Source organism: Nyctibius grandis, chromosome 9, assembly GCF_013368605.1.
Source record: "Nyctibius grandis isolate bNycGra1 chromosome 9, bNycGra1.pri, whole genome shotgun sequence".
Lineage (NCBI taxonomy): Eukaryota > Metazoa > Chordata > Aves > Nyctibiiformes > Nyctibiidae > Nyctibius > Nyctibius grandis.
The window spans coordinates 9,243,537-9,264,241 of record NC_090666.1 but is presented as its reverse complement, the minus strand read 5'-3'; the positions used below and the strand labels follow the sequence as shown (position 1 = coordinate 9,264,241).

The 20,705-nt window shown below is 47.4% G+C and overlaps 1 protein-coding gene across 1 annotated transcript in view; it reads right to left on the bottom strand.

Annotated features, from left to right (window-relative positions):
• The window catches only part of KLF7 (KLF transcription factor 7), a 56,030-nt gene extending 39,772 nt beyond the window's left edge, over nt 1-16,258 (bottom strand). Inside the window, exons 1-2 of the mRNA XM_068407957.1 lie at nt 16,232-16,258; nt 15,737-15,985 (exon numbers count right to left, since the gene is read on the bottom strand). Of these exons, the coding sequence (XP_068264058.1) occupies nt 15,737-15,838 (102 nt within the window). The 5' untranslated portion in view covers nt 15,839-15,985; nt 16,232-16,258. The remainder of the gene's footprint in view (nt 1-15,736; nt 15,986-16,231) is intronic.
• Nucleotides 16,259-20,705: the final 4,447 nt, after the last annotated feature.

Genomic DNA, 20,705 nt, shown 5'->3' with positions numbered 1-20,705 from the left:
AATCCTGGTGAGTAACTCAGGAATTGGCAAGAGAAAGGAAGGGGAAGAGAAACGGTCCTAGCTAATCACCTGCTTAAGCACGGACAGCAAATATGACGATTTTGTAAAAACTAGGTCCTGTGTGTGCCTCCTCATGAGTCTGAAGAAGGCTGGAGAGGTACCACCCCTACGCCAGGTGACTCAGCGTGGAAGAAAACATAGCAGAGAAGCTAAAGGCTGAGTGGTAAATACTTACGGCATGGGAGGAAGGACTGACCGTAATAATAAGCACAAGACCAGCAAATAGCCTTTAAAACCAGGAGAAAGACCTTCTTACCCACAGAGATGTGTGTCATCCATTGCTGGAAAGAAAAACTACCAGAGAAACGCTGCATCAGCACCAGCTATCTTTCTCCAGCATTCAGCTGGAACAATGCATCATCAAAACCAGGGAAAACGACAGACTCGCTCCCCCTCCACAGGGAAGAAATCCTGCCATGAATCCCCTCTGCCACCTCTCTACCAAAAAACACTGAGACTATCAAAGCCAAACCCTGCACCAGGGAGGTGAAATGCTGAGTTTGAGCACACCAGGCCACCTCCACGCTGTGTCTGCTAAGCGTTTCTCACCAGAGAAGTGCCATGCTGCTCCAGAGCTGCTGGCACAAAGTCCTCCCAGAAAGGGGTGCTGGAGAAGTGTCTAGACAGACTAAAATTAAAGAGAACAAATTATATGACACTGCCCACTGTCTGCAAACCAGGGCCAGATTCTCAGAGGGAGGAGTGCATCGCTAGCACCGTAATCGTAGCTAGTGGAGTGATCTTAATTTACACTAAGCAAGGATCTGGCCCAGAAAAATATTCCTGTCAAGTTTGCAGACAAAAATTCCTCTGTTAGACCACATTCCACCAGTTAAACTGCCAAGGAAGACAACTGCAGAAAGAACTGAATTAAAATGGAGATCAGGGAGCTGGTATCCTTTTCAAGCTCTGCTCATCACTTCTTCTCTCCCACAACTGAGCGCTTGGGTGTCCCAGTTTCCCAGCCTGTAAAATGGGCACGCTACAGCTTCCCTACTCTCTAAGGCTGTGAAACACCTTACCTGTTCAACGCCCAACCATCAAATCAGACAGACGTCTGAATGCTCTAAACCTCTGGGTCTCGGATGAAAGGGTATGTATTTTTCTCTGCTGAAGCAGCTCTGTCATTGCTTTTGGAGAATTTGAGCTTCAAAAAGGCAACTTGCAAGTTTTGCTCCCAAGACTGTGGGTGTCAGGTACTCTGACTTATTGGGGTACTGCTGAGGATTTTTGCTGCTCTAGACTGCACAAATTTGCCATCACAGTCCCTGGTACTGAAATATAGGTAGGCGCAGAGCATACTGCTTTCCCACAATTTCCTCATTCATATCTTATTTCTGAACTTTGACTTTTGTACTGATTAACATCTGGATGGACAGCTGATTTTCTGCATACCCCTCTATTTTCCAATCTTCCAGGAAGTTATTAGATGGAAGAACACACCCCGGATGCAGACTAGTGCAATCACACCATCAAGTCATAAGGATGGTGCCACGTGGTGCCTCATTGTAGCAGGTCCCTTCTTTGTTTTCACTCCTTAATTTCTGTTAAAACATTCGACTTTTTACATGCTGGTCTGCAGGATCATTAGCAACAGAACATGGTTTAGGACCTCTTTCTTTACAGTCCTCGCATTCCACACAAAACCCCCTCACTGATACCCACAGCTTAAGAGCTTGCTGAATAAAGGGGAGAAAGATTACAGTTCCTGTGAGAAGTTTTCACAGAGGCAGAACCAAGCAAAAACCAGCAAAGCCCTGCTGTCCACCGCCAGCTGTGCACCTCATTGCTATTTGGCGAGGCCCCACTGTTTTGTGGGGCAGACCCTGTATGGGGCAAGCAGCTTTCCTCCTGCACAGGAAGGAAAGGGAATCACCCATCTTCTGAAACACCAGAAATATTTCTTTGCTGTGCGAGCAGCCCAAGCTGACCCAAAGGAGCGGAGACAAGTTAAAAGCAGCACAGCGGACAAACACGGCAGGAAGGTCCAGAGCCCGGGGCGACCCTCCAAGCGAACCAAAGAGCACCTTGCAGTCCAGAGCAGCTAACGCCCCCCCAGCTCAGGCAGGCTCCTTTGCTTTATGCTAGTGGCTTTGGCAAATCCTCCTTTAAGGTGGTGGGGCCAGGGTGGCAGGGAGCCATCCTGCTCAAGGCCACCACAGCCACCCACCCTGGTGGGTGGTGGCAGAGGGGGGAACCTTCCAGACGGACGGTGGTGGGACCCCGCCGCTGACCCCGCAGTGTTTCAGGCAGGCCTGCTCCCTGCCCACGTCAGAGCAGCATCCTTTGCTGAAGAGAAGGGCAGAGGTGTGCAAGGTGGGCACCGAAATTCAAGGGGCCTTTACCCTTTAACCATGATCCAGGTTAAACACCCACCTCACATCCATCAACCACAAAACCAGTGGTCTTCAACCAACTAACTAACCAGCATATAGATACTGTTTCCTGAACAAAGGGCAGCAACTCACAGCAATCCATCTCTTCCTAATACTAATACCATCACGTGATTTTCAACCCCACGGTTGTATTTGTGGTTTTAGGCTCTTGAAAATGCTGAGACCTTCCACGACTCGCTGTCAATAGCCAGCACTTAGAACCAGCTACCATCAAGTCAAGTCATCAGCACCGACTTCACTTCATCCCGTTTGAAGTCTGATCTGTTTCGTTAAACAAATAAACAAAAATTTGGCATCAATTTTTCTGTTTCTGTTTATTCTGATGGATCACAGCCCTCACTATAAAACCATGCTTAATAAAAACAAATTGGAGAACTAAGGAAACTGACAAAAAGCTTTCATTGTGAAGAAAAGCAGGGAAAAGGGCTTAAGGAGGAAATGCTAAATTTTTTTGTGATGCCAGCAAAGAGAGGCAGTATATAAAGAAAATCACACAGGGGCAGAAATTAAATCCTTGAGATTGAATTTGGAAAAAGGCAAATTAATGCATTTATGGAAGAAACAGTGACACAACGTGCACACTCAATACAAAACAGAGATCCAGTAAGGCTGAAAAGAGACCTAGAACAGATAAAACACAGAGAAGACCAACATAGCTTTGAGGACACATTCTCAGCATCTGATATATAGGAAAATTGGAAGGAACACAGATATCGAAAGTATGACAAAACTGAATGGGACATGCACATTTATTACTATTTATCACATCTGTTCCACTGTGAGTGTTATAATCTCCAGTCAATGGGCAGGGGTCTCATTTCACATTTAGATAAAAATCCTTGAAAGAGTTAATATAGATAAAGATGGGAAAAAGCGTCACAGACCATGCAGCTACGAACGGGGTAAACCCAAACAAAGCAATGGACTTGCTCATGGAGAAGAGAGACAATATGGGAGGGGAAGGAATTAGACACGGGTAGGAGAGAGAACAGCCTGTTAGACATTACCCCCCTAAATCAGGTTTTAGCACATGCTTCCAAGGAAAGCACGGCCTCACACTAGGTGGATTTCAAATGAGACTGGAAAGCACCGCTGAGGCATACAATAAGAAACGGCACCTGGGCAGAAGAATTTCATGATCTAACAGTGCGAATTTCCAAGCTAATTTGTTTCTGGACAAGATCTGCTTATATGCACAGTTTATTGTTGCTGGATGAAGGCAGTGACCAAACATGCCTTTTCATCCTGTGTACCTTGCTCTTGAACCTCATCTGCCTTCAAAATTAGCCAGTAAGACCCCACTGCTGAACACAAGGTCTTCCCTGACCCTTCTCTAACCTTAGAGGCCAAGCTGCAGTCAGAATGTGGCCCCACACTCTCTGTGACATGACATGACATGACATGACATGACATGGACATGACAATGGACTCACTTTTGATTCTAGTCAGCGCAGGAGGAAGCTCCCACCTCCACAAACCTGGTCTCTCCTCTGAGACACATTTCCAGCCTGACACACAGTACGCATGTGATGGATTCTCAAAATGAAACGTGTGTGTCTGGCCACCCATATGTGCACACGCAGGGACCCTTCATGACTCACATTTACACCACAGCTTTTTGACATCATTAAAACAGAGCAAAAAGGTCTCAAAGAAGACTGACTTACAGAAGCAGATTTTAAGGACAAAAAGGGCCATAATAATAATTTAGACTGACCCTTGGATGACATAGCCCATGAAATTACACAGAAGGCTTCTTCAGATGCTCATTTACACCCAATTTCAGGTTGGTTTCCACTGCTGGATATGAAAGCCCAAGGGTAAATCAGAATGGGATCCTTCATTCTTCCCATGCACTGAGACTGTTCAGAAATGTCTCTCATCTGTCTTCATTTCACAGATGGGTATTACTGTCCTGGGGGAAGCAATGCCCACACCAGACATCATCCTACCTTGCAGTGTTAGGGAGAGCACGTTTAGTGCTTAGAAACATCTTCTCTTTTCCTCCCACCCCCACGTTTTCTTCATTTGAAAACCCAAAGAAAACAAACCATGCTACATCCTTTGTTTTACAGAGGGCAGCTCAGGACCTCCCACTCTTTCATGGAAAGAAAATTTCTTTCCAGTACAGTTTCCATTATTTATTAGCTGAAGGTGGGGGGAGAAATGGTATTTATAGCATGCCTACGGCCACGCTCACTATAAAACTGAAATAAACCAATATAGCTAGAGCACAACTTAGTGGCCTGTTGTGCAACATTTTAAAAAACGTCCTCTCTCATTATGGCACTTGAGAATATCTCCTCCCCCTGACACCAGTGGAAGTGCATTTATGAGAGCCATAGAGCAGCAATATTGTTTTAATCAAACCATTAAAATGGGTGTGCTGTTATTTGCCCACATCCTGACATTTATTCCACATCCTGACAAGACCTGGGATTTGTATAGACCATTCTCCTGCAAGGTGTCAAGTGACTTCGTGGACACTGGGCCAGTGTAAACCTGTGTATCGCCACTGTGACTTTGGCAGATCTGCATCAATTTGCAGCAGCCCAGGATCTGACTCACTGAGTGGTCTGACATCCCCAACGTGATGTGGGTACTATTCTTCCCATTTACAAAGAGAAAAAGCATTCAGAACTGAATGTCAAAGGTTTCTTTGACCTTTTCCACTTAAACATAAAGAAATGGAAAGGAGACAGAAATTCCCATCTTATACCACAGTGCAACAACGTCTGACCAGAGATGCAGCTTGCTCAAACAAAACACTGACTGAATTACAAGACCTTGCAGCTGGTATAGCTCTCACTGCACAAAGATAATCCATGTGAGACAGTCCCACTGAGGAGTCGTCTTCAACCTAGGGCATCCACTCAGTGTCCATCCAGCTCGACAGGCACTCAAGACTTGGAAGATGAGCATTCAGCATTTTCTGAAAGTCACGTGCACTGGAGGTATGTGGGAGTAAGAAACCACCCATGGCTTGCTTCCCTTGCTCTACCTCAAATGTGCTCTTCAAAGAAATGTAACACAAATTTCTCATGTCGAAAAAAGAAATCCCAGTGCAGCCTTTGTAGGGCTCTGTGCACTTACTGCTATTCTTCTCAGCACTGAGAAACTATGCTGGGAAGTCAGCTGTTTACAAAGTCCTTCACACCAGAAAGTAACTCTGCACTGGCACTCTTCTGCTCTCCCTCAAATAACTGGGGCTTATTCATGTTTTAAACAAACTACGAGCTAGGCACACTCAGCAAAGAGTATTTAAACTGCGTGCCCTGAAACTCATTTGCCAGCATCCAAGAAAGATTAATAAAGGAGTCACTCTCAGAAAACACAAAACTCTCTTGAGTGAGCAGAAAATCAGGCCAGCCTGAAGAGAGAGCATGAGCTTTGCAGCCAACTCAGAAGTAGTGTGGTGGCATGGGACCAGGCTGTCCTGGAGGCATGCAAAGTGAGCAAGAGCAAGGCACTATCTTCTTTAACCCCCAAATCACCCCAGGTCCTCAGGCACTGATTCAAGCAAACATCTTCATCCAGGGAAGCACTGGAGACAGAGATTTCAGCCTGTGTCTGGAAGGTTTCATCCTGTAATCAATAGAAGAAACAGCAAAGCTCCTCCTGACCTTAACTGTACAATCAAACACCAAAAGACTCATTCCCTCTAGAAAAAAACTCACAGATTAAACCAGGCCCTTCCGTTTTCAAACGCTGTATACAACAATCTTTCTTTTCACTTTAAAAACACAGGAGAGCTAAGGGATGTGCCGGTAGGAGGAGTCTACGCTGTGTTCCTGCAGTAGACAGTAGGAAACTACCCCAGGTGACATCCACTTACCCTGAAATTCTCAAACCTGCAAGAGAAGCATCTCTTCTCCTGGGTGACGTCAGCACTTAACAGCAGTCTGCCTCTTCTTCCATGATATTGGAGACCTCTGAAACTGTAAGTGCTTCCTTCCTCTGGTCTGATCAGACAGAAACACCCCTTACTCTCACTATTTGACTGCAACCCCGACACGTTTCTTAAAGCCCCAACTCTCAGAGGCTTCTGGTTACATTAGAACTACCTTTCTCAGCACCAAAACCAAGCTCCTGGTTTCCTCGATTGTGCAGGAAAGCCTACAAACATGACTTTACACTACCCCAAAAGATCAGAAACCAAAACCAAACAGAAGGAACACGCACCTTGCTAAGAAGCTGATGTACAGCAACCTTCAGATGTTCACAACCACTCTGAGGTGCTGGCACAGCTTATGAACAGCTGGGGTAGGACTGTGACACCACCAGAGTGAACTGGGACAGCAGAGTCAGATGGGGACAGAAAAGAGCTGTTCTGCCCAAACTGGCTGTATTCTCAAATCAAGTCAGTCCAGTGTCTTTTGCTTTCCCCTTATTATTTTAAAATGCAGACAAATTTAAAAATAAAAGCAAGAGACACTGAAGTCCCTCCGTATCTCATATAGTCGCTAATGAGGGAGGTTTCTTTTCACTGGCACAGATCCTCCATTGAGCAGCAAACACAGCCTCTCTACTGTCCACGTGTCGGAAACAAAGCCACTTCTGGGCTGATGCTTTCCATATGAAAACACCAGCTCCCATCTTTCTTCTCCCTTCCTCCTTTCCATACTTTATTACTCACATGGCAGCTGTAGTAGCTTGCAGATGAGTGGAATGTTTTCTTCAGAGCAGCATAAATTTTCTAGGCTGACAGGGGAGGCTAAGAGAAAGAAAATAAAAAGACCAAACCCCAAACCAGCATTATTTAGTACTTTTCACCAGTCTGAAGCAGGCAGCAAGCTCTGCAGGGCTGGCACCCTTCAAACTGCTGTGCAGCCACAGAAAAAGAACAAAGCCCCTGAGCTGCTCACCTTGCCCTGCACCCTGGGATGTGGGGCACCTCAGACCCAGCGGTAAGCCAGAGGTGCCAAGGGAGGGTGAGTGCACTGATCCCTCACCAACAAACCGGCACGGCACCTCGCTGGCAGAAGCTGAGCAGAGGATAGAGAAGAGTGACCAACAATTGCGAGGAGCCAAGGAAAACGTGTGACTGCACCACTCTTGTGCATCTCATGCACCAACACGTCTTGCCAGACCGCCACCCAGAGGGAGGGAGAGCAGGCCGCCAGGTCAGAGACCAGAAGTAACCTGACATTGCTTATGGCATCACGGAGGGTTGTGGCTACAGTTCTCAAAAGATGCACGAGTCACAGGATGCAGAGTCTGGATACCTTTTACTAGACAAATTGCTAATAACTGGGGAAACTGAATTGAGGTTTAGGGGCACAAGCCCTGAAACAGAAGGCTAAAATTGACAACAAAGCCAAAGATGTTAGCCAAACCAAGTCTCTCACACTGAAAACAGGGCCAGGCCCTCAGGAAAACTTCTAGAAAGTAGAACTGGTTGAAATATTTCTACCAAACATTCTCAAAAAAAACCCCATTTTGGTCCAATCTAAAGTGTTTTATTGGAATATATTGGTTTTGGAGCCATCACGTCATCCACTGAAATTTCACACATCCGAGGTGTAATCTGGAAAGGCAGACCTGAATCAAGCAAAGCAGTGACTCAAATCTGGGTCTCTAACATCACACCTAAGTGCTGTGATGTGGCCAATGTCCATTTTGCGTGTAAAAAGCAAGCAGACAGGAGCACCTCTCACCCCTTCTACATTTCCACCCACTGAACATTTTTCACCACGGCCTTTGCTCACTGGAACCTTTGTTTTCCATCCAGCCCTGGTGGAGAATAAAGGCAAGCGATTAAAGGCAGTCCCCTACTTCACCCCCGCCAGCACAAAGCAATTCAGCGCAATGCTGATTCCCCTCCTGGGCTGGAGCGAAGACAAGTCAGCAGAAATTGCAAATGTTTACAAACGCAAGAACTCTCCTTATGCTTGAAAATGAACTTTGCCCACTTGAGAGTCAGGATTAAAACCAAATGCCTAACAGCATAGTAGCCTATTAGTAGTGAAAGCATTTTTTAAATCTAATTTACTTGTCATGCCGCATGCATTTTTCCTCACCGCACAATCCAAACAAACAGTCATTTTCACTTTGATTTCCAGTCACTTCACTTCAGTTGCACGGGAAGAACGCTGCAGCGTGAGAGCTGCAAAGGCAGCAGGCGGGCAAGACAATCCTGTCCAAAAAACACAAACCCTGCTTCCAGGGCTTTTTTAATTATACAGATGGAGATACTTCCATTGATTGCAGTTTGTCAGAACATGTTGGTTTACAAAGGTCCATCACGGTCAAACGTCAACCCTATGCCAGCGTCCCTTTAAAACTGACCTTGGGAGGCTGCAGGTTTAAGGGCAGGATTTGTAAATCAGGACACTAATTGGAATGTCTCAGAAGAGCCTCTCACAAGCCAGCGTCCTTCTCCTTCGCATCCTTCCCCATCAATCACACTCTCTCCCAAGCTCGCCTGTGTCACTGCCTACTTCTCTATCCCTTGCAGAGCAGGAGCTGTTGACCCCTACGCATGATTTAAACCCCAGCTTTGTACTTGTGTCCACAATGCTGGGAAACAACCAAGAGAACTAGGACATGTGAGACATGGTCTATAAGCACCATGTTCAAAACTGTCATGACAAATACGTATGCCTGCTAGACCTTCAGCAAGCATTAATACGCAGTCTGTGCACAAATGACTCAGACTCTTCAGTGTACGTTGTAAAGTATACCACATGCATCTTAATAGTTCTCCAAACAATAACACATGTAATGAATACACAGTTGCACTGAGCAGAAGTGCTCTGGATTGGAAAGGATCCTTCATGTGTAAGAACACAGAGAGGACAGGTACTTGCTTTAAAAGGATTAAGAGCATCAGAGCAGCTTAACATATCAGAGCTGATATATTAAAGCTTTTAAACAAAAAAAATCCCATGCCTTCCTGCCTGACCTTCCTACATCCAACTCCCACACCTTCTAAAAACCTAGAGAAGGAGTCAAATTAGTGCTGTGCACAGGCTGTCTCAAAGACAACGCAGACCTCTGGGAAGGGGGATTTAAGCCTACCTTTTGGATCCTTATTTTGATTTTCTTGGAGAGGCAACGCCGCACCCCTCCGAGGGCTCCTTGCGCAGGAGCTGTCCTGCACTTTCAGCACTTGCCTCTGCAACCCCAACAGGCATGGCAGGATTTGGGCCAGCAGCTTCAGAGGGCTGGCTGCCCGTCTCCCCACAGCCTAGTGCAACCCTCTGCTGCCCCAGCCCCTGTGCCCGGGCACCACAAACCCATAATATGAATCCTCTCAGCAGCCCTATGAGAACAAAAGGGCTGCCGACTCATCTTGTAACCAAAGAACTGAGAAGCAAAGGTTTGGTGTCCTGATGAAATCCAAGATGTCTATCTTTGAGAATAAAGGCTGAAACGATTTCTTCTAAGAAGGGAAATGAGACATGAACCCTGCTCTCAGAGGCAGCCTAACAACCTGAACACCCAAGCAGCTTTCTTCACCAGCTGCTGCCAGAGCAGGGATGGCAAATACAACCTGGTGAACGCAGCGATACGTGAACTTTTTCTGATATACACACCAATCTCTGTGCACCCAGCTCCTGAGCGTTTGGAAGTGGTGGGGGCATTGTAGACAAATACGTAAGGGAATGGGCAGGAGGCCATTGAGAGTGCAGGGAAACAGAAAGGAAAGCAAGAGGGACTCAGCACCGTTCTTGAAAACACCTTTATTAACTCTCCAGAATTCAGGTTTACCATTGAAAACAAAAACTGACACCAATTACAATACCTGTGAATAACTTTTTATGAGCTTTTGAGCATGGTGATCAAAAGCCTAAAATTTGTCTTCCTCTCTGCAGAACATGACAAACTTGATAGGAGATGAGGTATACTATTACCCCATTGCTTAATGTACTGAACACCAACGCTGCTCAGCCAGTGAGCAAAACCCCTTTGTTTTACAAGGACAGTTGCAATCAAGGTTGTTCATATGTAGCCACAGAGTCAAACAGAAGCAGCTTCCTTCTCACTTCCCTATAATGTTTCCCAATGCAGAATGGAGAAGCAACACATCATTGGATGTTTCTCAGTGGAGAGGCATTTGACAAGGCCTCAAAAAATATGACAATATCCAAAAGATACCATTTGCCTCCACCCTGGAGAACTTAAGTGTGAAATTACTGTGTGGAACTGAAGACATTCTGCCATTTCCACATGGAATTATCACACTGCAGACTAGCTATATATAATTTTAACGTAGCCTACTCTAATCTATGCATTGCCTATTCAATAGGACATACAGAAACGTGTGGGCTTGGGGGAGGGGAGGTTGAAGCATCCCCAAAAAAACGAGAGAAAATATTTTCTAGTTGAGTACCCACATTATGATTGTTCATTGCTTAAAGGTATTTACCCCATTTCAAAATTACTTGACACAAGTCACACACATAATCAGTTATTTAAGACCTGTAACATGGATTGCAGGGCTCTATACTTTCATAATGCCATGAAATAATAACTTATAGCAACAGATTCTGTAATTAAGGAATCATGAAACAATAGAGACAGCAGTTTCAAGTTTGTCTTTCCTCTCTTTCTCCATCTCTTTCTGTAGGGTGACAGGAGCATGCTTTCAGCAGATGGAGCAAACCGAGAGCCTGCAGGTATAAATGGACTGGCTCTCACAGTCTGAAATACACTGCATTACACATGTGGCTGTTCTTGGAAGTCAACCATTTCTGCAAGTTACTCTCAAGAGGCATGATGTACTATAAGCACTTAAGAAATGTGTTACACTGTGACTGGAACCAAGATGAAATAGCAATATTAAAAGAGATGGTTTAGTTTATGTAGTGGCCAACTATGCCATTAAACGAGAACAATGGAGATGATGGGGAGGCAGGAATGTTCTCCAGTGTGATTTATTCCTTTCCAGTAGCAGTGGAAATTTTTCCTATAGGCCTGAAAATGACCCAGTCTGCCAAATAGAAGTCAGCATTAAGATGTAAGAGTTCTGCTAGATTAGTCACCTCGGGATACTCTGCCCTCACACGGCACAGGGATCCTAAAGTCCTTTGCCAGAACAGGTCAAAACTCAGCCTCCCAGTCCCACAAAGACCATGCCTTAGCATCACTGTTGTCAGTCACTTCAGAAAGGGGGAAACTGAGACTTGAAGACTTGATTAAAAATATGCAAAGAAGGCTCCTCGACAGGGTCAAGAGCAAAACAAAGGCTTCCTTGATCCTCTGCTTTACAGGAAACGTGCATCTCCCTTGGAAGGATTATTGTTTGCTGCAGCTGAGAGCAACCGGGTCAGCCAAGGCAAGAGGAAATGTTATCGGGCAATGGTTATCAGGCGAACGATATAATGCCATTTCCACTTCTGCCAGCCAATTAGACCTGTTCTGCCCAATGACACATGTGGGAAAGGCTGGCTCTTTTAGAACAAGCCAGGGTTTGGCACCTAAGTCCTGCTGATTTTATACACCTGCATCAGCTACACACGTGGTGACCCTGTGCATCTACCTGCTCTTTGTGCTCCTGTGCTCTGGAGTGGGACCATGTGCAGCTGCATGGGCTACACTCCTCACAGTCGCTTCCCTCAAGAACAGCCTCCTACCCACTTCCTTCCTCTGCAGAGTAACGAGGCACTCTTCGGCCTCGTGCTGTCTCTCCCAGCAGTCTGGTTCCAATCTTGGGGATGCCACATCAGACAGCTACCCCCGAGCAATGGCATATGTGGCCAGAGGTCCTCCCGCTGCACCACAGCAGCCACGCAGGTGCTGAAATCTCCCCCCTGCCCTGGTCCTGAACTGCAGAGTCAGCTCACAGGGACAGAGAGCAACTAGGACGGTTCAGCCAGAGCCAGGATGAAGCACCAGGCAGAAACATACAGACGCTGAGACATCAGCTAGCTGACGAACAGCGAACGCCTCATTTTCCAATGCACAGAGCCCACCTCTTGCTTTAATTTCTCCCAGTGCTGTAGCGGCTCAATGCTGGTGGAAGAGCTAAACAAAGACCAAACAAAGCTCCCTCTCTCCCGACGAAGTTGTGCTACGAATTACTCATTAGATCCTGACCTCCACTCCAAGAAAAAACCCTCCTGATCTCAAAAGTGTTTTGCCTGAAGGAGTACACCCATAGCTGACATAGTTAAGCTAAACTCATGCTGCCTAAAAACCAAGCCCTCCCTTCCCAACATGTGTTTTAAAATAATGTGAAACACACCACTGATTCAGTTCCAGCTTCCACTTCAGGTATTTCCACTTTTACAATGTAAACTATGTCCAGGGCACAGTGAGGGGGGTTTTTTGTTTGTATTTTTTCCTCCTAAAAAAGAATCCTACACGAGAGATGACAATCTCTTCCTACACAAAATCTGTTTGTTTTGTCCATATTGCTGGGTTGCTCTCATTCGACTCCAATGCTAATTGTCAAAAGCACAGACACCAAACTTGCTCACATTTCTCTTGCAGTGGGAAGGAAAAACGGGAGAGATCAGCTGACTGCATGCAAGCATTTAGCAACCTGCCTGCGCTGTCAGTGCCCTCTGTGAGCGATGGGTGTTTCACAATCGGAAATATGAGCAACTGCCCCAGCTGTGTAGCCCTCAGCCAGCAGCTACAAAAGTCTGGTCCAGACTCAGGAGAAAAGGAAGACAGGACTGTGTCAGCACTTTCACCCCAAGGCACACTCTGATTTTCAGTGTGGCAAGTGCATCTTTTATGATATCACGGTAGGCATCATTTCTAGGAGCAGGAACTGGCATGGACTAACCTCTCCACATCAAGCACTAGTAGCTGCTAATCACAAAACAACTGGAGCTCACAACATGATAAGGAAGCCTGCTCTTGACCCACACAACTACTTCCCCCCTTTTAAGAGACTCTGAAGTATCTCCCAGGGCGCTGCTTTGCTGCGGGAGAAGCACTGCTCTGGAGCCTCTGTGGAGCTCGGGTATGGCACTGGAGCTCTTCATGGGAGTGGAGGCAAGACCCATTCAAGTGTTTTCACTCAAAATTAAAGCTGCTGCTTCCCAATCCTAACACTTCCTGCAGGGATCAGTCACTGCCCTGTCAGCTCTCTTCCCTGGGGTCTCAACTGCAGCCTGACATTTTTAAGGGATACATTTAGAAACACACACACATGCACGCATATCCCTTGTCCCAGAGTTGTTACGGTTTGCCTAAAATAAATAAAGCCCGGAGACCTAGCTACATCTGCAGTGATTCAGAATGAAATTGGGGTCTCTGTGTCAGTGGGTCTGCCAAGCCTGTGTGACAGCATGCTCTGTACAGCCAGCTTCAGCTGCTCCCACCATCGATACATCGGGTTTGCTCCCCGTTGTTTGCAAGGAGAGTCCAGGCAGCAACAGGGGAATAAAAACAAACTGTAAATACAGGATGTATTATGAAACATCAGGCACTGGTTGGAGGATTTGAGGGGAAATAAGGGAAAATGTCATAAATTATTTTCAACTTCTCTTTTCAAACTTACGTGGAGAATCAGTGGGGTTTAACCAGAAGAGTGTGAGTTTAAATTTTGCAATAGTAACAGCGGGCTTGGGTGGGTACATTGTACTGTACAAAACAAACTGCTGCTCTTCCACACATAAAAGAAGGCAGCAGGAGACAGAGTATCACACACAGTACTGCCTGAAGCATGCTGGCTATGTCAACAGATTATCTCGCTTTGGACTGTCTGGACTGTTACTAAAATGCAACTGAATATGCAACCGATCCAACAATGATACTATGAAATTAATTTTTAAAATGAAATTATATTAACCTCTTCAGTTTAATAAGCATGTTAAAAATATAAAAAAGGAAAGCAGATGTGACCATCATGGATGTGCGAGCTGAATATTAATAACAAAAAGCATCCCCTCCCCCTCAGAGGATAAAGCAAAGTTGGAATGGTCATTTTGCAAATTAAATCCTGCATGTGTTCACAGTGTAGCTGTCAATAAACCTCTCCTGTGTGTGCACGTAACACCAAAACAATCTTACTAAGGTAAACCTTTAAAGATCCAGCCCCAGTCCAGCTGGATGACAACGCTACAGCCCGAGCGCTCCCCTGAAGCCCTACCGTCCACATTTCTCCCCACACACACTTCTAAGGAAAAATTAAATGAACGTCCCGAACTGTCACTTACTGGAGACCTAACACACGTTACCCTTACGCTAGCCAAGACTAAGGTGAATGCTGGCAAGATGAAATCCAGTGGCTCGTTATTCTTACACGGATAGTGCCACAGACCCGTGCGCTGCATTGGCACCACATGTCATCCCAGCCACACTCCACTATTCCTACCCACCAGCTGATTTTTTTTTCTTTTAAAGAGACACTAGTTTCCAGAATTTCGCCTGGCGTATCACCTCTGCCAGAAAACCACATCAAGAAACAGGACTGTCTCACAATGACCTGCCGTATCAAGGAATCCTGTCTTTCCTTTTCCCTCAGTACCCCAGCTGATAATTATTTATAGATCTACGCATTTGGGCTCATAGTTAATTTTATACAACTCTTTTCTCTGTAACCTGCTCTTCTCTTTGGCCTTATTTATTCACACCACCAGTCATCATGTTAATGCATTCATAATACTTGATTTCCATCTTTAAAGTACCCTAATGCTGTCCGCATAGTAACCCTACAGTGCCTCAAAACACGCTGGTTTACTGGAACCAGCCTAAGGCGTCATTGTTTTAAGATACAGCAAGGAGTGTGTGTTTCTCTCTACCTTCTGAAAAAAAAAAGAAAAAAAAAGAATGAAAAATAAGTCACCTCCCTAGTTATAGAATTTAGCCTAAAAGCTTTTGTTAGTGCTTCCACACACCTGCCCATCCCCATCTCTGATTTAAGCTACGATTTTTATTGACATATACTAATTACCTGAAAATAAGAATGATCTATTCTGTTTCCACCAGCTGCCAGTTGTCAAGCACCTGGCTGGAAGGTGATCAGCCTTGTTAAAAGAACAAAAAAATTAAATAAATCTAAGCTCAAAAATAAAATAAAAATAGTCGTCATCATAAAAACGAAACCCTAAAGAATGCCACCGGATCTCAGGTGGTGCCAGGCGTGCTCAGAAAGGGCTGAAGGCAGACAGATTTGAATGGACTGCTCAGTTTGTCATGGCAAAAAATACAGAGATTTAAAGGTCTACCCACGCGGAAAAAAAAAAACCAAAACCAAACAAAAAGAACCACCAAAAAAACCCAACCCTGAATTAAAGAACAAAAATAAAGTCAGAAATGCAGCCCCAATGCATCGACTGTCTGCGCTTAAGAGATTTACAGGAGTAATTTAAATGATTCACCTGCTGCCAGTTTTCCTCCAAGGATGGCAAAGCTGAGAAGTAGCCGGTGTCGTGGACAAGCTGGAGTTCCTGGAATATACTATAACTAGCCAAGACATCCATGCTGCTGCTGAGCAAGACCCTTTCTTTCTGCTTTTGTGTGTGTTTGTTTGCTCGGGTGGGGGGTTGTTTTTGATCATAAAAAAAAAGGAGCAAAATCAACCAATGATAGATCCAGCGTCCCTTTGGCTTTGTTTTGTTTCAGTCACACTTTAAAAAAAAAAGAGAGAGCGGAATCAGCGCGGAGGGGACGGCGAGGGCCGGGGGCCGGGCCGAGGACGAGGAGCGGCGCCGGCGCGCACCGAGCACCCCGCGGCCGCCGCACCGGGGCACGTCCCCGCCGCGCACCGCGCAGCCCCGCGCCGCGGCCATGCGCGCTCGCGCCCGCCCTCCCCCCCCCTCTTTATTTTCGGGAGACCACGTTCCCCCCAGCCCCCCGCCCCGTTTTCCTCTCACCCTCCCCCGGCAAACCCGGCCCGGCCCGGCACCCCCCCTCCCCTCGGCTGCCACCGCCTCCCGGCCGCCTCCCGGCCGCCCCGCCCCCGGCCCCCCCCGCGCGCAGCCGCGCGGCCCACTCAGGCAGCGCGTGACCATGTAGGGTAAACGGCGGGGCGGGGAGGGCGGGCCCGCGGCGCGCCGAAGTCACTGTCGCCCAATGCCGACGCCTCTCAGGGCGCGGGGGGCGGCACCGGGCCGCCGGCGGCGGCGCCGATTGGGCGACAACGCGGCTCCCGCCTCCTCCCCGCGGCCCGCGAGGCGGCGCGCGGCGAGCTATTTTTAGGGTGCTATATAAGGGGCCGGCGGGGCACGCGGCAGCGGCAGAGGCGGCGCGGTGCAGGGTCTGTGTGCTGCGGCCCGGCCGCGGTCACCGGTTTCGGCGGAAAACGGCTGCTGGCGAGAGACTGAGTGGGGCGGCTGCAGCTGTCCCTGCCGCCCCTGCCCCTCTGCCCGCCGCGGGGCTGCTCTGCCGCGGCGCGGGCACCGGAGGGGATGGGGAAGCGGCCGAGCACTCGGTGCCTCCCGAGCAGCCCGCCCTTGCCGCGCTGCGTCCAGCCGCGTGCCGCTGCCCAGCCGCCGGCGCTCGCGTCCCCGGGGGACTGAGGGTGGCCAGGCCGAGCACAGCACTTGTTTCTCAGTCACAGATGGCACGGCTGATGAGGGTGTTGGGAGGAGGGAGAGTGGGAATATACCCTGAGCAGGAGCGGGCAGCATGAGGAGCACACGCTCGGTGCCTGTGCGGGGAGACCACAGCAACCCAGCCTCGGGGGCACAAGCAGTGCTGGGTGTTCCTTCAGCCAGGCTAGCTCCAGAAATGCCTGTGCGCTTGCTAACGCATCTATCGTGGCATTTAACCAGGCTTAGCTGTGGGCTGAATCCTCCTTGAGTGCTAGTTTGGGTTGGCTAATGAGCTGTTTGACCTTAAATGGTTAGTGCGGTGCAGAGCTTCCCCGGAATTGCTCTGGCACTGGGCACAGTTGCATTTCTGCTTTTGGAAGGCTTGCAGAGCTGAGTGTGATCTAAAGGTTTGGGAGGGGGGAGTCTAGTAACGGAAGAAATACGTTCTCTGTCGCTCTCAAATTCGGAGGGCCCTGTAGTCCCATCACTTGGATTCCCGGGGCCATATCTAGATACCAGGCTGCTGGACAAACATTTCCCTGGTGCTCTTTTGTGGTGGGTTGTTAGCTGTGTGAGTTGGACTGGGTATCAGGGCAGGCAGATGCTGCCAGGGGTTATTAAGCTCTCTGGTTTTAGAGCAGTTGTATCACACTTTTCTTGACTTTAAGTGACTAAGATGTTTCTACTCACTATTGTGTTCCTTCCACAACCAGATGAGAGTGCCTGGGCCAGGCCTCAGCTGGTGTAAATTGGTGCAATGCCACTAGTAGACACACAACTCATCCCAGGTGTCCTGCTCAGATTGATGTCAAATATGAGGCAGCAAAACTCATCAGTGCTAATTAGTTCATGGTATGTTTTCTTTCTTGGTGATGAAGACAAATTGCCTTTTCCAAGACTGGGTCCATGTTAACAATTTTGAAAGCCATGTTTGAAGAAAGCTGCTCAGAATAAACATCTTAAAAAAGCTCAGATAATGGCAGCACCAAGCCCCAAATTCTTGTAGGTGCTGGCAAGCAACACTGCTGTAACGTTAGGAAAAAAAATGGAATAAGCCCCACAACCCTAGTTTAAGGAGTCAAAATCTATAGGGAAAGGGGGAAGTGAACTGTTGCTGAAGGAACTGTAGTAATCGGGAGAGACTGGACATAGGCAGTTTTCTCAAATAAATGGTCTCAGCTCTGCAAAAATCCTTTTTTTTGGGGTACTTGCATTGCAGAAGCAGCAACATGGCTTGTGGGAGCTGTTGCTCAGGCTTTGACCCTGAGGCTGCGGGTCTGGATGGTCCAGGGGCAGCTCACGTGAAGATGGCTGTCTGCTGTGAGCTGCTTGTGAAAACGATGCCTGTTTCCCAGCCTGCACCTAGGGAGCCGTAGGTTGTCTCAAACGGGACTCTCTCTGGCACCTTTAGCTTAGCAGAAAAGCTAGGTGTGAGGCTGGATGTGAATAATAAACTGCTCTTTTTCATAAATATACCCATAAATGTGCAAATGTATGTGTCAGAGGGAAGATGAGAGGGAAGGTTAGCGCAGTGAGCACTGCTGGAGAGGTCCTACAAGCCGTCGTTACCGATTCCAAGCATGCCTCGGTCTGGCAAAGCGACACCTTTCCTGGGCACCTTGGGAAGGGAAAGCTTAAAGACGGGAGAGGAGAGAACTGGGCTAAGGTGGTCAGATCTGGAAAGAAGCAGCACTTGGGTATCGTAACACAGCTCCCGTACTGAGAGGGTTAGGCAAGAAATACCTGTTTCAGAAAATGCTTTCGATAAGCATTTATCCTTAAGAGCTTGTCAGAACAAGGCCGTATGCATATGCAGAGGACAAAAGCAGTGAAGGTTTATGATACGAACTGCTTGAGCGTACACTTTTATCTTCAAATTCTGTACTTCCTGTGGCTGAAAAACATTTTGGTGCTATACTTCTGGCCTTGTTTAGCGTAACTACTATTTTAGTAACTAGAATGTTTCATGCTGTGATGTTCAAGCTCCCCTCTAACGCTGGCGTGAGAGGAGACCTGGCTTGGGTAAGCGGTGGGTTGCTCATGCTTTCATTTATTGCAAAGCTCGGCGTATACAGGCAGCCCAGGAGTCCCCTCTGCTGTGATAAAGAGTCCCCTCTGCTTGCTACTGAGTAACTTTCATTTGAATCATCAATTAAAATCTTTCTACTTGTCTGTCTTATCTTGAACTTTCTGCTGAACGCATGTCCTGTAGGAACAGACACTTTTCCACCCTCAGGGTGAAGGTTGTTCTCAGTTGTGGAGCTCAGCTGCTTTATACCAGCGAAGAGCCCAGCCTGTGCCCAGGTTGCACTGTAACTGATGTCCAGATCCGGTGAGCAGATGCTGGTCTGCTGCTCTGGGTGGCTTCAGGAGGAATTGTGTCTGAGGGCAGGATTTTGGCTGTGAGCCTTGAGGTGGATAGCTGGGCTACAGATCTGGCTGCTTGCCTGGGTGGTTTCCAGGCAGACATTGCATTTTCATTGTCTTCGATATTCTGCTTTGGAGGTCAGTCAAGAAAGCAGAATGGGGCTGTCACTTGGCAGAAGTAGAAAAGTCTAGACAAAAAATGAGTGTGGTGATACACTGGGTATAAAGCTGTCGGTCCAGCACCTGAGGTAGCATCTACCTGTGCTAACCCAGAGGTAATGGAAGGCACTTTCTAACCCACTCTCTTTTGTTTCCCCAGGCTTGTACTGACCTTACTCTTGGCAGATAGCCACTGTCCCTGCGCCAGCCCAACCACACCACCCATCACGGAGAGCAACGCAATCAGACGTGGAGGAGGAGCAATACCTCCCCACTGCTACACAGCTGGGCTCAAGGGCACAGAGGACTACACAAAAATTCAGGCAAAGGGTGCAGGCTGGACCTGCAGGGAGTAAGGATGGGCATTTCAGTCATAGCACGGATTTGTCCTGTAATGGGTAAAGCGAATAGCCTGGACGGGGAGAGGATTTTTTAGGCCAGCCCCAAACTTCTTCATTCCTGTGACTTGCTGAAATGTCAGGAAGATGCAGGGAGGTGGTATGACTGGTTGTGCAATAGCGTGGATGGGTCTTGGCATGTAGGAAAAGGGAAGGTGTTGTATTTTTGTCATCAAGGGGCAATGAGAGTGTTTAGTCTTAGTGAAAGGAAAGAAACATTTCCTTGTTCCTTCTGCTCTTCTAGAGAAAGAGAGGTGACTTCATTGTTTTCTGGGAAGAGCTTGAATTTCTCATTGCCTGCCCCAGCACCTCTGGCAAGAACTTCTTCTACCCTCTCCAAGCTGGAAGCGCAGAATCACCCCCTGCACTTGGCTGAGTCTCTGCAAGCCACCGGTGTGCACAGATCACAATTTTGGTCACTCCAGTTGCTTTCCCTTGTGATATTTCCAGCCCTGCTGCCCCCAGGAACAATGGTGAGGGGTGCATAGTGGGGACCTGACAGGGAAGGCTGATATGCAGGGGGCTTTGGGGTGTTGGGTTTGTGTTTCGTTGCTCTGGTTTGGGCAGTGACAAGGTGCCGTAAAGCCATCAGGTAGTATATCAATTTATAGTTTAAACATTTCACTGGATATGCTCCCTCTGGTATCAATGAAACAGCTACACTGAGATCCCCTGTACACAGCTCATGATGCAGTTTTAAAGTCCACTATCTTCTCTGCAGTCAACAAAAGGGCTGAAGCACTTTCTCCAGGTGTCTAGGCTATCACTTTCTTCTACTGTCACATCTGCATGTTAGGCTGCCAGCTGCATTTTCCTTTCCCCATCTCAAATCAAGAGCTAATACAGGTTTCCTGTGCTTAAAACCTGTGACAGGGATGTTCAAAGGTGTT